General features: G+C 35.8%; 2 protein-coding genes across 2 annotated transcripts; one reads left to right on the top strand and one right to left on the bottom strand.

Moving 5' to 3' along the window:
* The first annotated feature begins 15 nt into the window (after positions 1–15).
* LOC106153994 (uncharacterized) lies at positions 16–10,260 on the top strand. The gene is made up of 5 exons (XM_013528180.2): positions 16–213; positions 3,262–4,168; positions 4,410–4,689; positions 4,966–5,025; positions 6,681–10,260. Exons 2-5 carry the CDS (start codon positions 3,287–3,289, stop codon positions 6,899–6,901), a joined length of 1,443 nt encoding a protein of 480 aa, XP_013383634.2. The 5' UTR covers positions 16–213; positions 3,262–3,286; the 3' UTR covers positions 6,902–10,260.
* On the bottom strand, positions 9,888–17,714 carry LOC106153995 (ornithine aminotransferase, mitochondrial). Its single transcript, XM_024074941.2, has 9 exons — positions 17,692–17,714; positions 17,026–17,212; positions 15,307–15,531; positions 14,141–14,364; positions 13,485–13,657; positions 12,969–13,047; positions 12,444–12,557; positions 12,090–12,228; positions 9,888–11,901 (listed from the first exon to the last, which is right to left on the bottom strand). Exons 2-9 carry the CDS (start codon positions 17,204–17,206, stop codon positions 11,729–11,731), a joined length of 1,308 nt encoding a protein of 435 aa, XP_023930709.2. The 5' UTR covers positions 17,207–17,212; positions 17,692–17,714; the 3' UTR covers positions 9,888–11,728.
* Between the last annotated feature and the right edge of the window lie 264 nt (positions 17,715–17,978).

Below are 17,978 nucleotides of genomic sequence, written 5' to 3'. Positions count from 1 at the left end.
GCCCTCTAGCGGAAAAATCTTGAGGACATGGGACAGCTGGCGGAGTGTCAGTTTAACTGCAGTCCATTTGTCTAAATATATTCTGCAGCCTCCGTAAATGGTCTGAAACATATTTAAATACAATATAGTTGCTAAAGAGCAAGAATATAAAATCTAGAGGTCATAGGAATATCGGAAGGAAGCGAACTCAGGCATTTACGTTACCAGGGATAGGTAAGGTTATCTACACGTCGGTGAGATACATCAGAGGACTACTGTACATGTATATTAGGCCCTTTTCATGCCCAGTTTGAGAAATTAACAACTTAATAGCCTGGGTATTTGGTAAGAGGGTCACCTTAACGGATTCCCCATGCTTGGCAAAACCATGACATTACCCATGAATTGGCATTATTATTGGTTTTTAAATTCATCTGCCTTGCGGCTTTAGACGCTAACGGTACCCCATGTACCGTACCTGCGGAAAGGGTTAGCATGTAAGGTCACAAACTGAGGCAAGTACAATATGAGGAAAAACAATATGATACAACTGCGTTTCATTTCAAGCATTGAAGTATTACGAGACCCCTGCAATTTGACGTGGCACACATGAGCAACAAATGCCTCAAAATAATATCAAACAACTAACAGAAAGAATTACTTGAACTAAAACTAAAAAAATTGAAGAAGTAACATTCGAGAAAATAGACAAAATTAAAAGAACTACTAATAAATTTAAAGAATTATTATGAAAAAAAACTAAGCTCGAAGAAGAACATAAATAGCAAAAGAAACTACTAAAAAGCACTGAAGAATAAAAAATAAAATAACATTTATAAATGAGAAAAATTAAAAAGCAAAAGCAGATTAGTTAAGTCAATCCTTACCTGCAAGTTGATGTGGCACACATGAGCAACAATGTACTGCTGTATAAAAAAAAGGGGCATACTGGTATTATATATATAGAGAGAGACAGAGATACAGACACTGCACTAGTACAATCACCACCATATACACATAACCATCACAACCCTGCTAGGAACAAAGTTTCCATGCCATTTAATTGGGACAACAAGAAAGGAACTACGATTTATTTCACTTTATTAATTTTTATTGTATAATATTTATACATATCAAAATAAAATACTTGTTCTTTATGTCAATTTAATAACCTGTTGTTGTCTTTTAACCAAGCTGGTTTTCTTCTACTTCTCTTGGGTTTGCATGATGATTCGGTATCTTTTTGTTGCTCTTCTGGTAAACTCTTTTAAGTACAACAAGGCATATACTGGCAATAAAGTTTGTTTCTGTGTACTGTTTTTATTTTTCCTGTACACAATTTGCTGTCTGTATATTAATTTTTGGAATTTCTTTATTTGGTTGTAATAAGACCATAAACACCTCATTTTTCCAAAGTTCAGCAAGCTCATGCTTACCAACAAGAGCAAGATTGCGCAATAGCACTTGTTCTCCAACTGACAACATGTTCCCTCTTGATTTCTTATCAAAGTGTTTCTTCTGCCTTTTGCTGCCTGTGCTTTCTTAATATGCCAACCAATAAGAATCCCATAATTTCTGCTTTAAACTACATACAGTGAGTGTGAAGTAAAGGCATGTGCACTTTCAAGAGTACAGTCTTGTAGTAAATGATAGGTATAGCCTAGGATATCTACTAAACATCAATAAATAAGGAGAGAATCTACCTGAACTGTTTCAAGTACAGTTGTACACATGCACAAGTGAACCAGTGTGTTTTTTCCAAATCTCTTTCTGACTTGGACTTGGCGTACAGAGTATATCAAACAATGTATGATTCATACGTCACATTGCCCATTGCATGGTAAGGAGTAGTTCTGGATTTCTAAATCCCTGCTAACTGATGTAACTCGTTTATTACTTTGCCTTCACTCATTACTTTGCCTTGGTCTGTGTGAATTCTACTAAGAAAACCATGGTGGCACCACTGATTTCTCAAATAATACCTTAGCTGTTGTTCTGGCTGTCTGATTAAAAGTAGGGAATGCTTACGGTTATCTTGTAAAATGATCCATTATCACCAGTATATATTCAATTCCACCTTTTTCATCCATTATTGTAAGATAGTCCATACAGACTGACTAACTCTAAAGGATCCGAAGATGATATAGGACACAATTCAGCATGGACATTGGGTTACAAATTTAGGTTTTATACACCTAGGGCAACCATTTATGTACTCAGATGTTTGCTTTATCATTCATTCCAATGAAAACGCTCTATGAGATCTACAACTCTGTCTCTTAAAGATGACCAATTTCATCATACAAAGCATCTTATTTTAAGGCTTCAAGTTAAACTACGTAAATGTTTAGTGACTGAACCATTATTTGATCGTCTTGTACAAGCTTCAACTTTCTTCCAGAGTTTTACTTTCCACATCTTTCCCTCTTATTACCTTCTTATCACCCTTTAAATGATTACATACATTTTTTTTTCAATAGGATCTGCTTCTTGCAACTTCTGCCAATCTTTCTGCTGATTTGTCTGAATAGGAGACAGTTTCTTTGGGATCATGCCTTCTAAGCAAGGAAAGACCTCAATCAATAGCTTCTGAATTTGAAAATCAGATGTAATTTCCTGCGCCCAATTTCTGCTTTAACATTGGACTTGTCTGAAACATAAACAATATTGAAATTGTAGTTTGACAGGTCTGCAATCCAGCGTTAACCTGTTGAATCCAACTTTGCAGATATCAGTACACATGTTAATGAGTTGTTGTCTGTTCTCACTGTAAAATAATTTCTTAACCTTTGTAAATAATCTAAAAAAATTTCTGTAACTGCCCATTTCAAAGCTAAGAATTCCAATTTATGAATTGAATATTTCTTTTCTGGTTTTGGGCAAACCTTTACTTGCGTATGCAATGACCCTATCTTTACCGTCCTGTTTCTGATAAAGTACTGCCCCTCCCCCCTTCAAATCTCATGCAAGTGCTTTACTGCTGAGCTTCTAAGCCTGGGTCTACCCTGGCCAGTCACTACACTCCCTCTCAAATGTCAAATGACGGAGTCCACTGTTGCCACCATCATAGCAATTTGGGAGGAAAATGCCTTACTCCACTGGGGATCGAACCCGAGTTAATACGCTTACAGTGCAAGTGCTCTACCACTGATGAGCTATCAAGCCTGGGTCTACCCCAGCCAGTCACTACAGTCCTTCCCCCCCCCCATGCCAAAATCCCACCACTGTTTTCTGTTTTTATATTCACCAGTGTAAAGAGTTGTTTTTTTATTTCTGTTTCAGGCACTAACTGACGGGTATAACTAATATGGCATCCATGGCCACCGTCTCATGTTGTAGGCGTCCTTTAGGCTTCACAGAATACTTTTTTGCCTTGACGACTGAACTAAATATACCCTATTCACTTGCATATACATGGCAGCTAGAATCAAAGTCACCTCTGTCTGTTGACCTCATCCACCAGGCTGCAGCACTGCTACAGGAAACCATGCCTTTACTACGCCTGTGTGTTGTTAAAGAGATGGATGGAAAATATTTCTTTGAATTAAAGGACACTGTGACTGTTCCCCTTGAAGTCAGCAATGAGACAGATTGGAGAAAAGAACAAGATGAAATGATGAAGGTGGTCTACAACCTTAAAACAGGCCCTCTCTGGAAGATGCGCTTCCTTCCAACAGTTTGCAGAGAGTCAGCTTTGGGAGACACCAGAAAGGAGGGCAACCCTTACAAATCTGCTGTGATCTTTGGTATTGATCATGTACTTACTGATGGATTTACTAATATGAGTATATGTAGGCAGTTTCTAAAAATCCTGAATGGACTCATTGATGGAGGACAACCAGACAAAACTCCACACACTAAAATAGACCCATCCCTTGTAGATTTGATGCCTCAGAGTGAAAAGGCCTTTGGTTGGATGGATTATCTAGTATTGGGAAAGTTTATTTGGAACACAATGTTTTCTAAACCAAAACCAAACATTTTTGCAGTGAGATACCCTCTAGTTGATACATACCCATCACATACATTCAGCATCTCTACAGATGGCCTCTCCAAGGAGGAAACCAAGCTCTTGAGAAAAATGTGTAGATTACAGCAGACAACAGTCAATGGGGCATTCACTGCAGCTGCAAGCACAGCCACTGCCTGGATGATATATGGCAGAAACAAACCTCAAGGCGATATTCAGGTTATAGCATCAATACTTGTTTCCTAAAATTAATGACAGTTCAGCATAATGACTTTATCACTTAATGCGTTTTCTTATTTTGCTCACTGTGATAAATAACTATGGAAAACAAACTATTCATATATATGTATATGAGCAAAGTATGATATTGTTCTTTTTACAATATGTGCATTTTGATATGTGGAGTAATTTAACTGAAAGTATTTTCTCAAAAATGATTATTTCAACAAATATTTTGCAGGAGAATACAGTAGCTGTAGAGCAGACTGTCAACATGCGACGTTTCTGTGAGACGGAGGAAGGGAAAAATGCATTGGGTGTCTTATTTTTATCAACTCTAATTCCTGTGACACTGTCGCCCTCAAATGACAATCCTAAATCTCTCTGGGATGCTGCACGAAGTACGAGTTCTCAAATGCACACAATTTTTGAAAATGGTGACTTGCTCAAGCAACTACGTCTGGCAAATTACTTTGTACAAAAAATGAAGGCTAAGGATCTGAGGAGCAACATGAAAATATGTAAGCATAATGTAGATGCTGATTTTATATCTTACAGCGAGGAAGGAAATGTATGGAAGATGGATCTTTCCAGATCTTTAGCTCAACACCAATTTGTCATAGTATATGTTCTAGTAGTGCAATGTTGATTTGATAATATTTTGTCGAAAGAATTTGGTGTGGGCATGTGATTTTAAATTTTAGCAGCATGTTAAGTTATTCGAGACATCTGAACATTTATATTTGCACATAGGCAGTTTGTCTTTTTTAAGCATATTCTGGTATTATTTTTTGTAGCAGCGGAGCAAAGATGCTTTGCTATTTCAAACATGGGGGATTGTTCTGGAATTCTGTCAGGTATGAAGATTTTATACACTTTTTTGATAGGAATCAATGTTTCTAGACTTTTGTTTCAGATGCTCTTTTAGCAAAGAATGCACACCTTTTTTGATCTTAGACTTTGTGAAAGGCCAAAATACTGTCAGACAATTTTGTTCTGACAAGCTTCAAAATTATGTCAGGCCAAAACAAAATTTGTCAGACTGAAGCAAAATTATAGAAATGTAGCAAATTATTCAATTTTTTTATGTTATCAGATTTTCCATATATTCCATATATTCCATACATTTTGAAACAATCTTAAGATAGAATATATATATATATATATATATATATATATATATATATATATATATATATATATATAGTCAAGATAAGTTGATTATTACTTAATGAAAATGGCTTCACAGAATGACACTAGGACCACTAGAAATACAGTACAAGTATGAAGAAAGTGTAATCAGTAATATCAAATGTCTGTCCATAAAATTGTCTGTTAACCAGAAAACGATTTCACCTGTTGTTTGGCAATAACATATGCATTGCGAAATAACATGTGAGGCGGTCCCTTTCAGCCATTTGAAGTTATGATAAGGCCTGTCCAGCGAGAGACTGAATTTTTTCATATGTTTTCTTTTGATAAAAAAAATGTGAGGCATCATGTGCCATTTTGCTGACTCATGGCCATGAACAGCAGATGTGCAGAAATAGTCAGAACTAGCAATAAAGAAGTTAGATTTCTGTTGCTGTTGAGTATCAATGTGGTATTCCTGATGCTGTGCACAGAATGTTTTCTCTCTTGTGGATTGTAAAACAGCAAGGGTCTACCTTCTTTCCACTTTTCCCTAAACAGTCAATCCATTTCTCTTCCTCACTTTGTTTTCCCATTTGCCAGGTAGTGCACAATTTATGATGAAACATAGCATCAAGTCAGTAAAAACACAAAAAATGTGTACCCACATGGTATGCAGCCATTTTCTTTAGGATATCATCAACAATGTCATATAAGAATTCCCCATCCTCAGCCAGTCACAAAACGGTATTTTTAGAGTGAAACTGAGGTGAATAAATTATCTATAATTAGCAGGTAACTCCCCATGATTTTTAATCCCACAAGTTAGTTAAAATATCTCACCAATAAAAGAAATGAAAATGTATCCCTTAGATTTCCACATACCAAGTTAACTTGAAAACTCATCTGACATAAGGACAGATGATACAAGGTTTTTTATTGGACAAATATGAAATTTATCAGGCATATCTGACTGTCTAATGCCTTGCTTTAAGTCTGGATTTATTACTCAGTAAGAAAGTAGTGTTGGGTGGACTCGCTGTCAGTGAGATTAAGTGCCCAGGTAAACTTACACCTGGCGTACAATTATTCTGTTCAACGATGAAATCAGGCAAACTGTAACTCTGTTTTACCTTAATATTTGAGTCTAACTTCAAACTCAAATAATAGTATTATAGGCATGATCATCGGCATGTTATCAGTACCATTTGATATCAGGGGCCTCTAAAATAGTATACAAAATAAGCATAGGCCCCTGGGGGGAAAACATCCAGTCTGAGCGTCTGATGTTATAAAATCACCCTGCCCTTACCTGCTGTGAGTATGATATTAGTACTGCATATGTATAACAAGCTATAAGAAAAGATTTCTTTTGTTTTAGGGACAGGGGACCATGTGCAGGTGACAGATGTTGCTAGGTCAGCAAATCTCCTAGAGGGACAATCTGTTGTACATTTTGTTCACTCTTTACAAGGAAGACTAAGATACAACCTGAGCTACAATGCACGGAGATTTACACAAGAGGAAGCAAATCGGTATGCCAGTTGGACATTGGAATTGTTACGTTCTCTCATAAGTAACATAGATGGAACAGCAGTGTAATTACATAATTCAAAGAAAAGGAATGATTGATTATCATACTGGTTAATTTATGATATAGAATGAGACACCATGTGAACAGGTAAAAGATGGTCAAGGTTAAAAGTCTGTAGGTTCTGATGAGTGCAGCCATAAGAAATGCCAGAACTGAAAACTCTTTTATTGTGGTAGTGTTAAAGCTAGAAACCATTTGTACAACATTGCATTTTGTAGAGCTTGCCAAGTGTAATACTTGAATTGTTAACCTTATTATTATTTGTTTGTTTGTTTGTTTGTCTGTTTGTTTTTTCCATGCAGTTTATGGATATGGATGGTGTTCTCCATCCATTCAACGTTGGTTCACTGGAATTAATGGAAAATCCATTCCAGGCCCGGTCGGGTTAATCATTATAGCTGGATTTTTGTATGGTGTTGAAGATAGGGTCATGATAACATTACTGCCAGAAACGCATTTGAATGTTTTTTGTGGCAGTCTCATTAGTAAACGTACAAATCGGTCATTTCATGGTGCATTTTGTTGGCACTTTTTTCATTAAAGTATTTTTAAAGTATTAAAAATATTTTCTATTTATGTTGAACATGTGCCTCTCAGGAACATAGCATAGTTACAATTCCATGCTTTTGTCAACAACTCGTTCCATGTGAGCCTTGCTAGTTATTATATATGACCTGCTTATTCTTGGGTCAGATTGAGTTTTGTTTCAGATTGTATTTCCTTCTCAGCACCATTATTCTCTTCAGTTCTATTCAGGGCCAGATTTACTATGCCTGGTTTCCTCTTTCTTCCTGGTTGCCACTCCCTTGTTCTAAGTATTTATATGTGAAAAATGTATTTATAGTTATTTGGTTACATTTTTGTCAGAAAAATCTGACTCAATTCATTGTACATATTCTTGTCTTTATATTTATTAAGATAAGTAATAACCACATCACCTTACCATTTTCAACACCTTTTCTAATTATGTCTACACAAAAATTAGCATTAATATTACAGAGCTGTACTCACTCTTGATTGGATCTGGTTTGTGGTAGGTGATCTTTTGAAGGAATAGGAAATTCCGTTGAGTCCAAAGCTTCCTCTCTGTGAGAACCAATGGCCAGATGCAGATTTGGGCATTTTGTGAAGTTGTGAAGTTGTCTCTCATATGCATGCTTTTGAACCATCCATGGAGGTGAGATACTTCTCTCGACATAGTTTCTGCCTGCTTCTGCCACAGTGTTTTTTAATGTCAAGTCATCTGTAATTACAACTCTTCTTGTTCCAAAACATGTCACTAGCCTCTAAGAAGGTGATCATCAACAACTCCTCCTCAGACAGCCTGTAGTCACCTCCCAATGGCGCCCTTTTATTCTTGTTCTTAACCAAAGACCGCAGAGGGAAACAGGGAAGAGAAGGGGTGAGTGAGCCTGTTGACTCGAGACTTGAAGTTGCTGTATCTCTTCCTCTTGCACCAGCCTGGTCCATCTCGGAATCACTATCCAGGCTGACTTAAAACCTGTTTATCTCTTACACCTGCTTGCTCCATCTCAGATTCTGGCTCCAGTCTGGGCACCTCTCCTCTAGCACCACGACCTCTGCCTTTACAACCCCTTCCTTTGGGAGGCATCCTGAACTTCACTGGTTTCTTTTGATATAAATCTGCAGCTTTTATATCGAGAACAAGCCACATGATCACTGCTGACTAAGGAACGCTATCTGTTTGATTATAGCATGCTGAATGCGCAGGTCATTTGTTCCCTGGGCCAAAAACCCGTTGTGCATTCGATGGATTTTTCTTACACGTGTGTTCTATATTTAATCTTCATGCACCCTTTATATGCAAAATATGCCAACAAAATGCTATGTATTTGCTATTATCTTGCACTTTTCTAGCAAATTCTGTCAAAACTTGGACGTACAACAGCGCATATGGCTTATTTTCATGCACAATGCATGCGTACCTTGGGAGTTCTTTAGGTGTGACAGGGCCGTTAGGGATTGGAGAATATTGGATGCTTCTCGCCATCTTGATTCTAAGTTTGGTGCGCAGCGAGCTATATTAACTTTGATTCGTAGTGTGTAACATAGTTACAAAATCAATATATTGCCCATAAAAGTTTCCAACTCCATTGCATAATGATGTATTACTAATAGAGCAACAAACTGCATTTGTTTTTGACTGATTTTGATAGCAAATAGATCTCATCTATTTAGGCTGTCTGCACAAGCATGTAACAAGCTAACAGAGTACGCATGCGCAAGCATATCTCATTTAAGACTGACCAATATTTTTATATGAAATAGAATTCAATATATGCTGGAGAATGTATGACATGTTGCATGAATGCATTACTTGGGGGTAATTCCACAGCATTTCAGTAATGACTGCAATGTCCTTTGATCTTATAGGAGTACTGCTGGGGTAAATTTTAAGACATTCTTTGGCCTTTCCAAATTTCATTCCTTCACTATGTATTTTTAAAACACCATAAAATGCATGGATTTCACAGGCAGTTTTAAATTTGCCACCATCACTACAGCATGCCAGTATTTTCACCAGTGTGTACATCCCAATTCAAATCTATCCAAGCCTTAACAAAACTGAATTTCCAGGAAGTTGCTTATGAAGTCCATTCGACAAAAGATGTGTACAGCAGTACTACCAGAAACTGTGGTACCAGCATTAGCAATAAAATTTTTATATACAAGATATGAGCCCTTGACTACAATGTGTCATTAAACAACTTTGGATTATTTTGCCTATTTACTGAATGATGAAATCAGACTTCCCTACAAGAAAAATTTCTGGCACTGGATTGGAGAAATTTTTGTTGTGAAATGGGTGTTAAAGCAGTAGTGCTGATAGCCGAAAAAAGCTTAGTAGTTGGACCATAATTAAAGGATAACACAAGCTGAAATATTTTCATACCATTACTTTGTATTGATAGCTGTTCAGTAGAGATTTTTTTAAAACCGATATTGTATTCTTAAATAACGCAAGTCCAGAAATGAATGTAAAACTTTATTCATTTAAAATGTTGTTGTGATCAGAATTTTACTGACATTGCAGTTTGTTCCAGTGGCATATTGTTTATGTAAACAATGAGATTTACCTTGATGGAATTCAGATAATTTTTAGTTTCAAGTATACACATACCTTAAAAATAAATGCTACCTCAAAAATAAATGTAATTAAGCTTTATGAAATTATGAGATACATTTAAGTGCACTGCATAAACTGAACAAATTTTACCTCGTGATTTTGTTTCATATAACAATTCAGTAATATCTGTATAATAATTGCAAAGTCTCTTCTAGTGTAAAACTAAAACAGAAATGGAACTTTTTTTACTTTCAGAGAAATAAAAATAATACAAATCTTCGTTATTTGTTCAATCACATTGCACATGCTTATTTTTAATAACTGTCGATGTATATCAATCCTTTCTGCATTAAAGAACTAGAAGCTAGGAATTTTCTGTCACTTGGGACTAAAATAACAGAGACAGCCCTTTAAACTTTTCCAATTTCATATTTGATATTTCACATAATTTTGTACATTTTTACCCTATTCTCATTTTGTACTTTTGTCACTAAACTTACACTGGTAAGATAGTTACAGTTTGATGCAATGTACAAAAAAATTACCCAATGTATATGAGGCCTACTTTCAAAAAAGAGATCATAAAAATACTTGTCTTTTCTTTTTGTCCTACACTTGAAGTGAGATTAGGTTTTTATGTGCAAAATATATACTACATGTAGCACAAATTTAAAAAGATGTGATCAGTTCAATATTTCACAAAGTTCTGTAAAATCCCAAATTCCAAGATTTTTCATTTAATTCTAGTTCCTGAATTTGTGAAGATCATCAAAATTTGATAAATACAAAATGTCTATAGAGATTTTTAAACCAAGTTTCATGTCTGACAATAAGCAAAAAATTGTACTGGCTACTTTCTTTATAACAACATTTTGAATCGAGATTTTTTAATCCAAGTTTCATTTCTGACAATAAGCGAACTTAGAAAATTGTACTGGCTACTTTTTTTATAACAACATTTCATGGATCATTTACTTAGTTGCTTGAATATAGACTCGACCTAAAAAGTTCAGAAACATTGTCATTTTGAATAATTATAAAATAACAATGTCCAAGGTAAATACTTATTTTAACCAAATATTGACGGACAATGCACCTACCATTGTTTACTTTTTTAAAATAAACTGAAGATTTTTCCACTACATTGCATAGCTTTTTAATTACTGAAAAGCCATTTTATGTTTATCTTTTTTGGTCGAGTGTATTATGACCTTAACAAGAAACTTTTTGTAAAACTTAAGTGCTGTATGTTCAGCTATAAAGTGATATTTTCCATTAACATGTCCACCAATCCCAATCTGAAACATCATATAGCTGCCATATAATACCATACTCCCAAACCACCAAATGCACAGTACCCTGTTGCTTTTTACCCCATTGCTTTTTATGGGAACATCAAACTACATATTCTCTAAACACTCCAGACCAAAAAATGATGATTCTCTTTACAGCATCATTTTTTTCTCTAAAGCTTGAATTTAAAAAAAGGTTTTACAGATTTTAATATACAAAGCCAATATACTTGTGCTTTCCATTCCCTGTGTTTCTCACCATCTTTTGAATTTTTTCATCTGCATGATCAATCACAAGATGAAAAATTTAACCAAATAACAATCAGGGAGAACAAATTACCTTCACAAAATCACCAAATAAAATTGATTTTGTGCCAGTGGCAGGAAAAGCAGTTAAATGGACAAAACTGACATCATGTCTACAACCATGTTTTCTTATATAAATACTGAAGTATTTATAATGTCTTGGCAAAGTCCATGATAGTGTTGCTGATGATCTCTGCACACTCAATAATTTGTTTTTCATTGATGATGAGAGGAGGAGCAAACCTTATTATGTCACCATGTGTGGGCTTGGCAAGGAGTCCATTATCACGCAACTTTACACAGACATCCCATGCACTAAATTCTGAAAAAAAAAGAGCAGAAACTATAAATAGCCCATAATGAAATCTTTAAGGAAAAAGAAACAAATAAAGAAGTGATGAGAAGACAAAATACACTGCATAATGATAAGTTATTAAGACATAGTGTAAACAAATTAGTCCAAATACTTTTAATCCAGCATCAACAATTAATGGCAGAGCGTTTACTTACTTTCATTAATGACAATGGCATTAAGAAGGCCTTTTCCTCTAACAATGGATACAACATCAGTTGGCAATTTCCTCAACTCCTTTCTCAGGACTTCTCCCAACTTGAATGCATTTTCTGCTAAGTTTTCTTCTTCTAACACCTGTAGTGAGCCAGGAGATGTAGTTTTCATTGACAATGAAATACCAAATGCTTACCTTAACAATGAAAATGTCTTGTCTTTAATTGGTAATGTAGCAGAAAAAAATTATTCTACAGGTATATGCCTTGCTTTATATCATTCCCATTTTATATTTGTCTTTGCAAACACCTTTTATAATATTAAATGAAGAAAAAAAAAAGTATCTGCTGAATCACCTGAAGAGCTGCCATGGCAATTTTACAGGCCACAGGATTTCCACCATAGGTGGAGCCATGTTCTCCAGGCTTTATAGTCAACATTACTTCATCATCTGCAAGCACTGCTGACACCTGGTAGAAAAATAATACAATACACATGCACAAGTAAAAAAGAGAATCCTGAATCTTGAAAACTTCAAGTCTTCGTCAAATCAAAATAACTTTATGATGGTTGTCTGTACAGGCATAACTAACAAACACAATTAGGTGCATTTTACAACATCTATAAGCACTGGGATAAAACATGCTTTACCCCACAGTGTGGGCTTTCCTTCCTTTCTTGGAGTCTCAAAGTAGTTTGAAATAATAAACATCCATCAGTGGGCCTATTTCCCAAATTTGATAAAAAAAGGGAGAAGGGAATGATAACACCGCCACCCTCCCTGATCTGCATATGAAACATTACAGACATCCAGTTTCAAAACCTTTCTTTTAATCAAAAATTTTCTGTACTTCTTAAATTATTTATAAGATTGCACATACTGGATATACCCCTCCTGACAGAGCTTTTCCCAGCACGACCAGATCTGGTCTCACTTCCTCATAGTCCACACACAAACGCCTGAAATTAAAACACCACATATAATTATAGAATATTATCTGTTTGCTTCAAAATGAATTTTCATAAGGATAATGACCCCTTTCACATAGTAATACACCTTCACTTCAAACATTACAGTCAAACATACTTGGATCAACAATAAAATTTTATGTCTAGATGACTTCCATTACCAAAGGTTATTTGAAAAGTGTCATTTGTTGCTATCATTATGTCTACCACACCCATGGGGTGATTTTAACAAGTTGCATAGCTGTAAGAATTTTAACAAACCATCCAGCAGTAAGTCCTCTGATTGAAGAGGGCCCTCCAAATGAAGGCTGGACAAATCGTTGGCTAAACCCTTGATTCAAGGGAAAAGTAACTTATCAGGGTATCTACAACAATAAAAAAAAGACAGCCCATTACAAACAGCACAACATAATATTGTGCACACTCGCCTTCCTGTTCTAGCCAGTCCTGTCTGTACTTCATCAGCAATCCAAAGTACATTGTTCTTAGTGCAGGTGTCCCTGATGGCTTTAAGGTAACCAGGGTCTGGAACTACAACACCTGCCTCCCCTTGGATAGGCTCCACCATGAATGCACAAACTTTAGGGTCCTTCAAGGCAGCCTGAAGATTATTGCAGATTATCACAATAAATAATTTGTTTTCCTCTTACAGCATGTCTAGTGTAAGATTAATTGTTCTTGGTCAATCAATTTGAATGTGTTTAAATGAGTAAACTTCTGCTGTTTTGTGTATGATCGTAGGATTATGGAGGCATACACAAACCAGTTTAAGAATAAAAAAATATTTTCAAACCTTATACATACAATGATGACATAAACAATGTTTAAGATTGGGAAGAATCATTGCAAATAATTCTTGAGATGATTAAGCATGAGATAACTTCTGCCCAATGCATAGAATGCTTTATTTCTATTACTCCCCATTATGCGACTTTTAGTTTCATTCTACAAAATGTTATGTTATGTTATGTTATGTTATGTTATGTTATGTTATAGCCTCTATTGTGTTGTGCTAGTGCCGAATAAATTAATACATAACCAGTGATCATGTACCACCTAACACACTGAAAATAGTTGCACTCACTTGTAATGCGGAGACATCGTTGTAAGGTATTGTGCTAAAACCTGGCATAAATGGACCAAATCCTCCATAACAATCTGGGTCACTAGAGCTAGAAATGGCTGCCAAAGTTCGACCCCAGAAATTGCCAGCAGCAAAGACAATCTTTGCCTCATTCTTTGGAATGCCCTTCACATCATATCCCCAGCGTCTGGCCAGCTTACAGGCAGTCTCTCCTCCCTCAACACCTAGAAAGAAAAAAAAGATAATTCCAACTTAGACTGCATTCAGATTCACACATACTAGCTGGGTTGCTCCAACTCCACAGGGGATTTCCCTAAAAAGCAATTGGTGAAATCGGCTTAATGGTATGACACCCCTCCTTGAGCAGCTAGGGGGTAATTAACTATAGTGTGCTTCAACTGAACCCTGCTAGCAACTAACTTAAAATTCCATGTCTACCATGAAAATACTAATAAAATTGACATGCTAAATGACTCCTGCTTCATTAAATTGTATTTGTCCCTAACTAACCTTAAAGTAAATGAAGCTAAAGTTCCACTCAACTATCTCCCGTTGCACAAACTGTGCATTAATTTCTTAATTCAAGTCTCTGACAAAGTTAACGTAAATATGGGCATTTTGCATAAATTTTTGTTTCATGTGCATTCTCATAAGAAACACATTCAGGGCAGGAAAACAAAGGACTTCAGTGATGTGAATCCTGATAATATCTCATCTGAACTTAATTGCAACAAACTTCTTTGACCTTTGGCTGAAACCAGTTATGTGGTATTTATGCAGTGCTTGGCATAACAACATACATGGCTGTATTATTGAATAAAGGGCATATAAACATTCAATCTATAAAACTCATATAAAGCTATAATTGAAGCAAATGGACTCCATATAAACCCAAACATCAAACATACCACAGTTCAACTGCTTTACCCATCTGTCTTATGATTGACTGAGATAAAAAAGTAAAATACTACAGTGACTTCAAAAATTATGTGGACTTTGCTTGAAACATACACCATCCCCCAAAATGTTGACTGGAGAAAAAGCAATGCAAATTTTTACAGTTAAAAAAACATTAAGATGTTGTTTTTTCCTGAAGTATTCAAGGTGTTAGTTCTAGTTAAATGACACATTTATATACATTCGGGGGATTAGGAGTAAAATCCTACCTGTATTCATTGGCAGGACCTTGTCATATCCAAAGAGATTGTGCATGAACTCTTCATATTCTCCCAGCAGATTGCTGTAGAATGCCCTAGAAGTCAGTGTCAGCACTTCAGCCTGGCCCTTCAAAGCCTCTATAATCTTCGGGTGACAGTGTCCCTGGTTCACTGCACTGTACGCACTGAGGAAGTCATAGTATTGGTTGCCTTCTACATCCCACACATGGACACCTAGCGCAAAATACAAATTATACTACATAGCCTACAATACATAAGATATAAGAATGGTTTTGAAATACAAGTGACTTTAATTGGAACTGCTGTAAACCATTCCAGAATACTCAATAATGCAACAAGCAGATAGGATAGTAAACCAAAATTTTACTCTTGACCATACAGAATGATGGAAACTCTATACACTATGGAAGATATGTAAAGCGGATAGCTGAAGTTGATTACTGGTATTGTTTCATTACATTAAATCAATAGACAACACTCTTTTTAGCGTGCATAAAGATGAACATTTAAAAAATACTCACAAATGGTTCTAATCACAAAGGATATGCAACAGCATATACAAATGAGACTATTTTTGGTCTAAATATCAAAATGAATCGCCCTGCTGTTTGACCCTTTTACTGATTTTAACCTTGAAATTATTTAAGACTCAGGGTACGTGATATACAATCAGTGTAGGAATACACAAATGTTATGATGGGATTTCAAGATTTATAAGCTAAGCCCAACTTGACTGCAAATGTATTTCAAAAATATAATTATTGTATTTTATGAGCCAGCACATGTAGGCTATTTATGAAACAATAAGCTACAACATAACTGTGATAACAACTTCGTGTTATGTTACAGACCAGCATATGTAGGCTGTTTATGAAACAATAAGCTACAACATAACAACTTTGTGTTATGCTACAGACCAGCATATGTAGGCTGTTTATGAAACAATAAGCTGCAACATAACAACTTCTTGTCATGTTATGAACCAGCATAACCTACAACTTTATACGCTTTTTTCTATAAATATGACCAGTGCAATGATAGTGGGCTCCTTTTCACATGCCATAAGCTTTGTAAATTGGTCTTTGTTGCAACAAACATTAAACAGCTGGTTTCATTTGCCTTACTGGTAGTTTGGTATAGCATTTCTCATGATAGGGGCACACTGTCATTCAAATGTTGAATTCTATACCTTCTCTACATCCCTTATACTTCAGCTGGCATTGACATAAACTTTTTTGAGGCACTAGCGGGGTTGGCAAATAGGTCTGAAAATCTACTTGCTGGACTCCAAAATCTACTTACCGGACTCTAAAATCAGTATTTTTTGATCAATCGGAGGGACTCCCTCTCAGATTTCAAAAAAGGAGAAACACTTAATTCATTGACATCAGGCAAATAATACATAAGCAAGTCATTTGACAAAGGTACATGTAGAGAGGTTTTAGCAGAACTAAAAAAAATACTTTTAGCGAAATTAATTATTTCAGCCAAATGAGATTTTTTTTTTTTTTTTTTTTTTTTTTGCAAAATTTCAATAATAGTTGGAGGCTATTAGCTATCTCTCTATATTGACAATGTCACACTTGTGACAGCAACACCATGGACACAGGCACATACAATATATGCATTTACTTTATTATACTTAATCGCATCTAACACATCCTAATTTCACACCTACCACAATGTCACAACAAACATATCACCCACCTTTTCCTTTGCACAGTGCCACGGGAAGTGGGTGGTAGTTGTGTGCACCGTACTTATCTTCCTTTTCAAACACCCTTTTGGAAGGTTCTCCCAACTTTCCAAGTTCTGCTGCAGTGGCGACTGTTCTCACTGAGGACTGCGCCAGCTGCCTGGCTTGGGTAAATACACGTGAAAGCATCATGGCAACCTGAAAATGTTAAAACTAAAAGCATGGCTTCCATTAACAACTTCATAAAAAGTTAACCATTTTATAGTGAGCCAGTTGCTTAATGCAGATTTTAAGAGGTGGAGCCATTTAAGAAAAAAATTATAAATTAAATATCAAATTAGCAAAATAAAATCTTAAGGCTCATCTTCATGTAATATTAAGATCATTGAGCCATGTGAAAGTCCAATTCAGTGACTACTACATGTAGTACGGTACATTGCAACAGACGGCATTTCATCCGTTTACGTAATCGACCACACGGACTGTGCGTACTGACTCGCGAGAGTCGTTTCGTCGGCAAGATCTTCTTGTCGTGCAGACGTCTACATCTATCACTTGTGCACACTCGCTTTACTAGTAACAATATATGTCAATATCTACGTTACTACCCTACTATACCTGTACTGGTATATATTATTTGCAATGCAAAACTGCTTTCATTTTTAAAATAAAAATACCGCGCTAAAGAAATCCGTTCTTCTTTAAGAAATTGAATACGATAGACGGCAACGTACTGTAAATACCCCTGCAGCTGGCTGGTTACGGTCGTAGCAATGATGCAATGTGCAGCCAGGCTTTATATTGCGGCGTGGGAGCGCTCAAGTGAAGTCGATTAACTAGGTCAACTTTAGGTCAAGACAAATATGTACAGCTCTAATGAAAGTAGTGTGCACTTCAAAAATTCAGAGTAATATCTTAACACCTTGGGGCCACAATAACTATATATTACAATCAAGATAATTTT

Source organism: Lingula anatina, chromosome 1, assembly GCF_051362555.1.
Source record: "Lingula anatina isolate TDL-2025a chromosome 1, LinAna3.0, whole genome shotgun sequence".
In the NCBI taxonomy this organism is placed as follows: domain Eukaryota; kingdom Metazoa; phylum Brachiopoda; class Lingulata; order Lingulida; family Lingulidae; genus Lingula; species Lingula anatina.
Note: the sequence above shows the minus strand (reverse complement) of the source record. Positions and strands in the feature narration are given on the sequence as shown.

Bases quoted from the DNA above. Each gene is read 5' to 3' on its own strand.
- LOC106153994 (XM_013528180.2), top strand. From the start codon at position 3,287: ATGGCATCCATGGCCACCGTCTCATGTTGTAGGCGTCCTTTAGGCTTC. The intron at 4,690-4,965 runs GTAAGCATAATG...TATTTTTTGTAG, and splicing joins GAGGAGCAACATGAAAATAT to CAGCGGAGCAAAGATGCTTT. The intron at 5,026-6,680 runs GTATGAAGATTT...CTTTTGTTTTAG, and splicing joins TTGTTCTGGAATTCTGTCAG to GGACAGGGGACCATGTGCAG.
- LOC106153995 (XM_024074941.2), bottom strand. From the start codon at position 17,206: ATGATGCTTTCACGTGTATTTACCCAAGCCAGGCAGCTGGCGCAGTCC. The intron at 12,558-12,968 runs GTATGTGCAATC...TTTTTCTACCAG, and splicing joins TGTCAGGAGGGGTATATCCA to GTGTCAGCAGTGCTTGCAGA. The intron at 11,902-12,089 runs GTAAGTAAACGC...TTTTTTTTTCAG, and splicing joins TGCCATTGTCATTAATGAAA to AATTTAGTGCATGGGATGTC.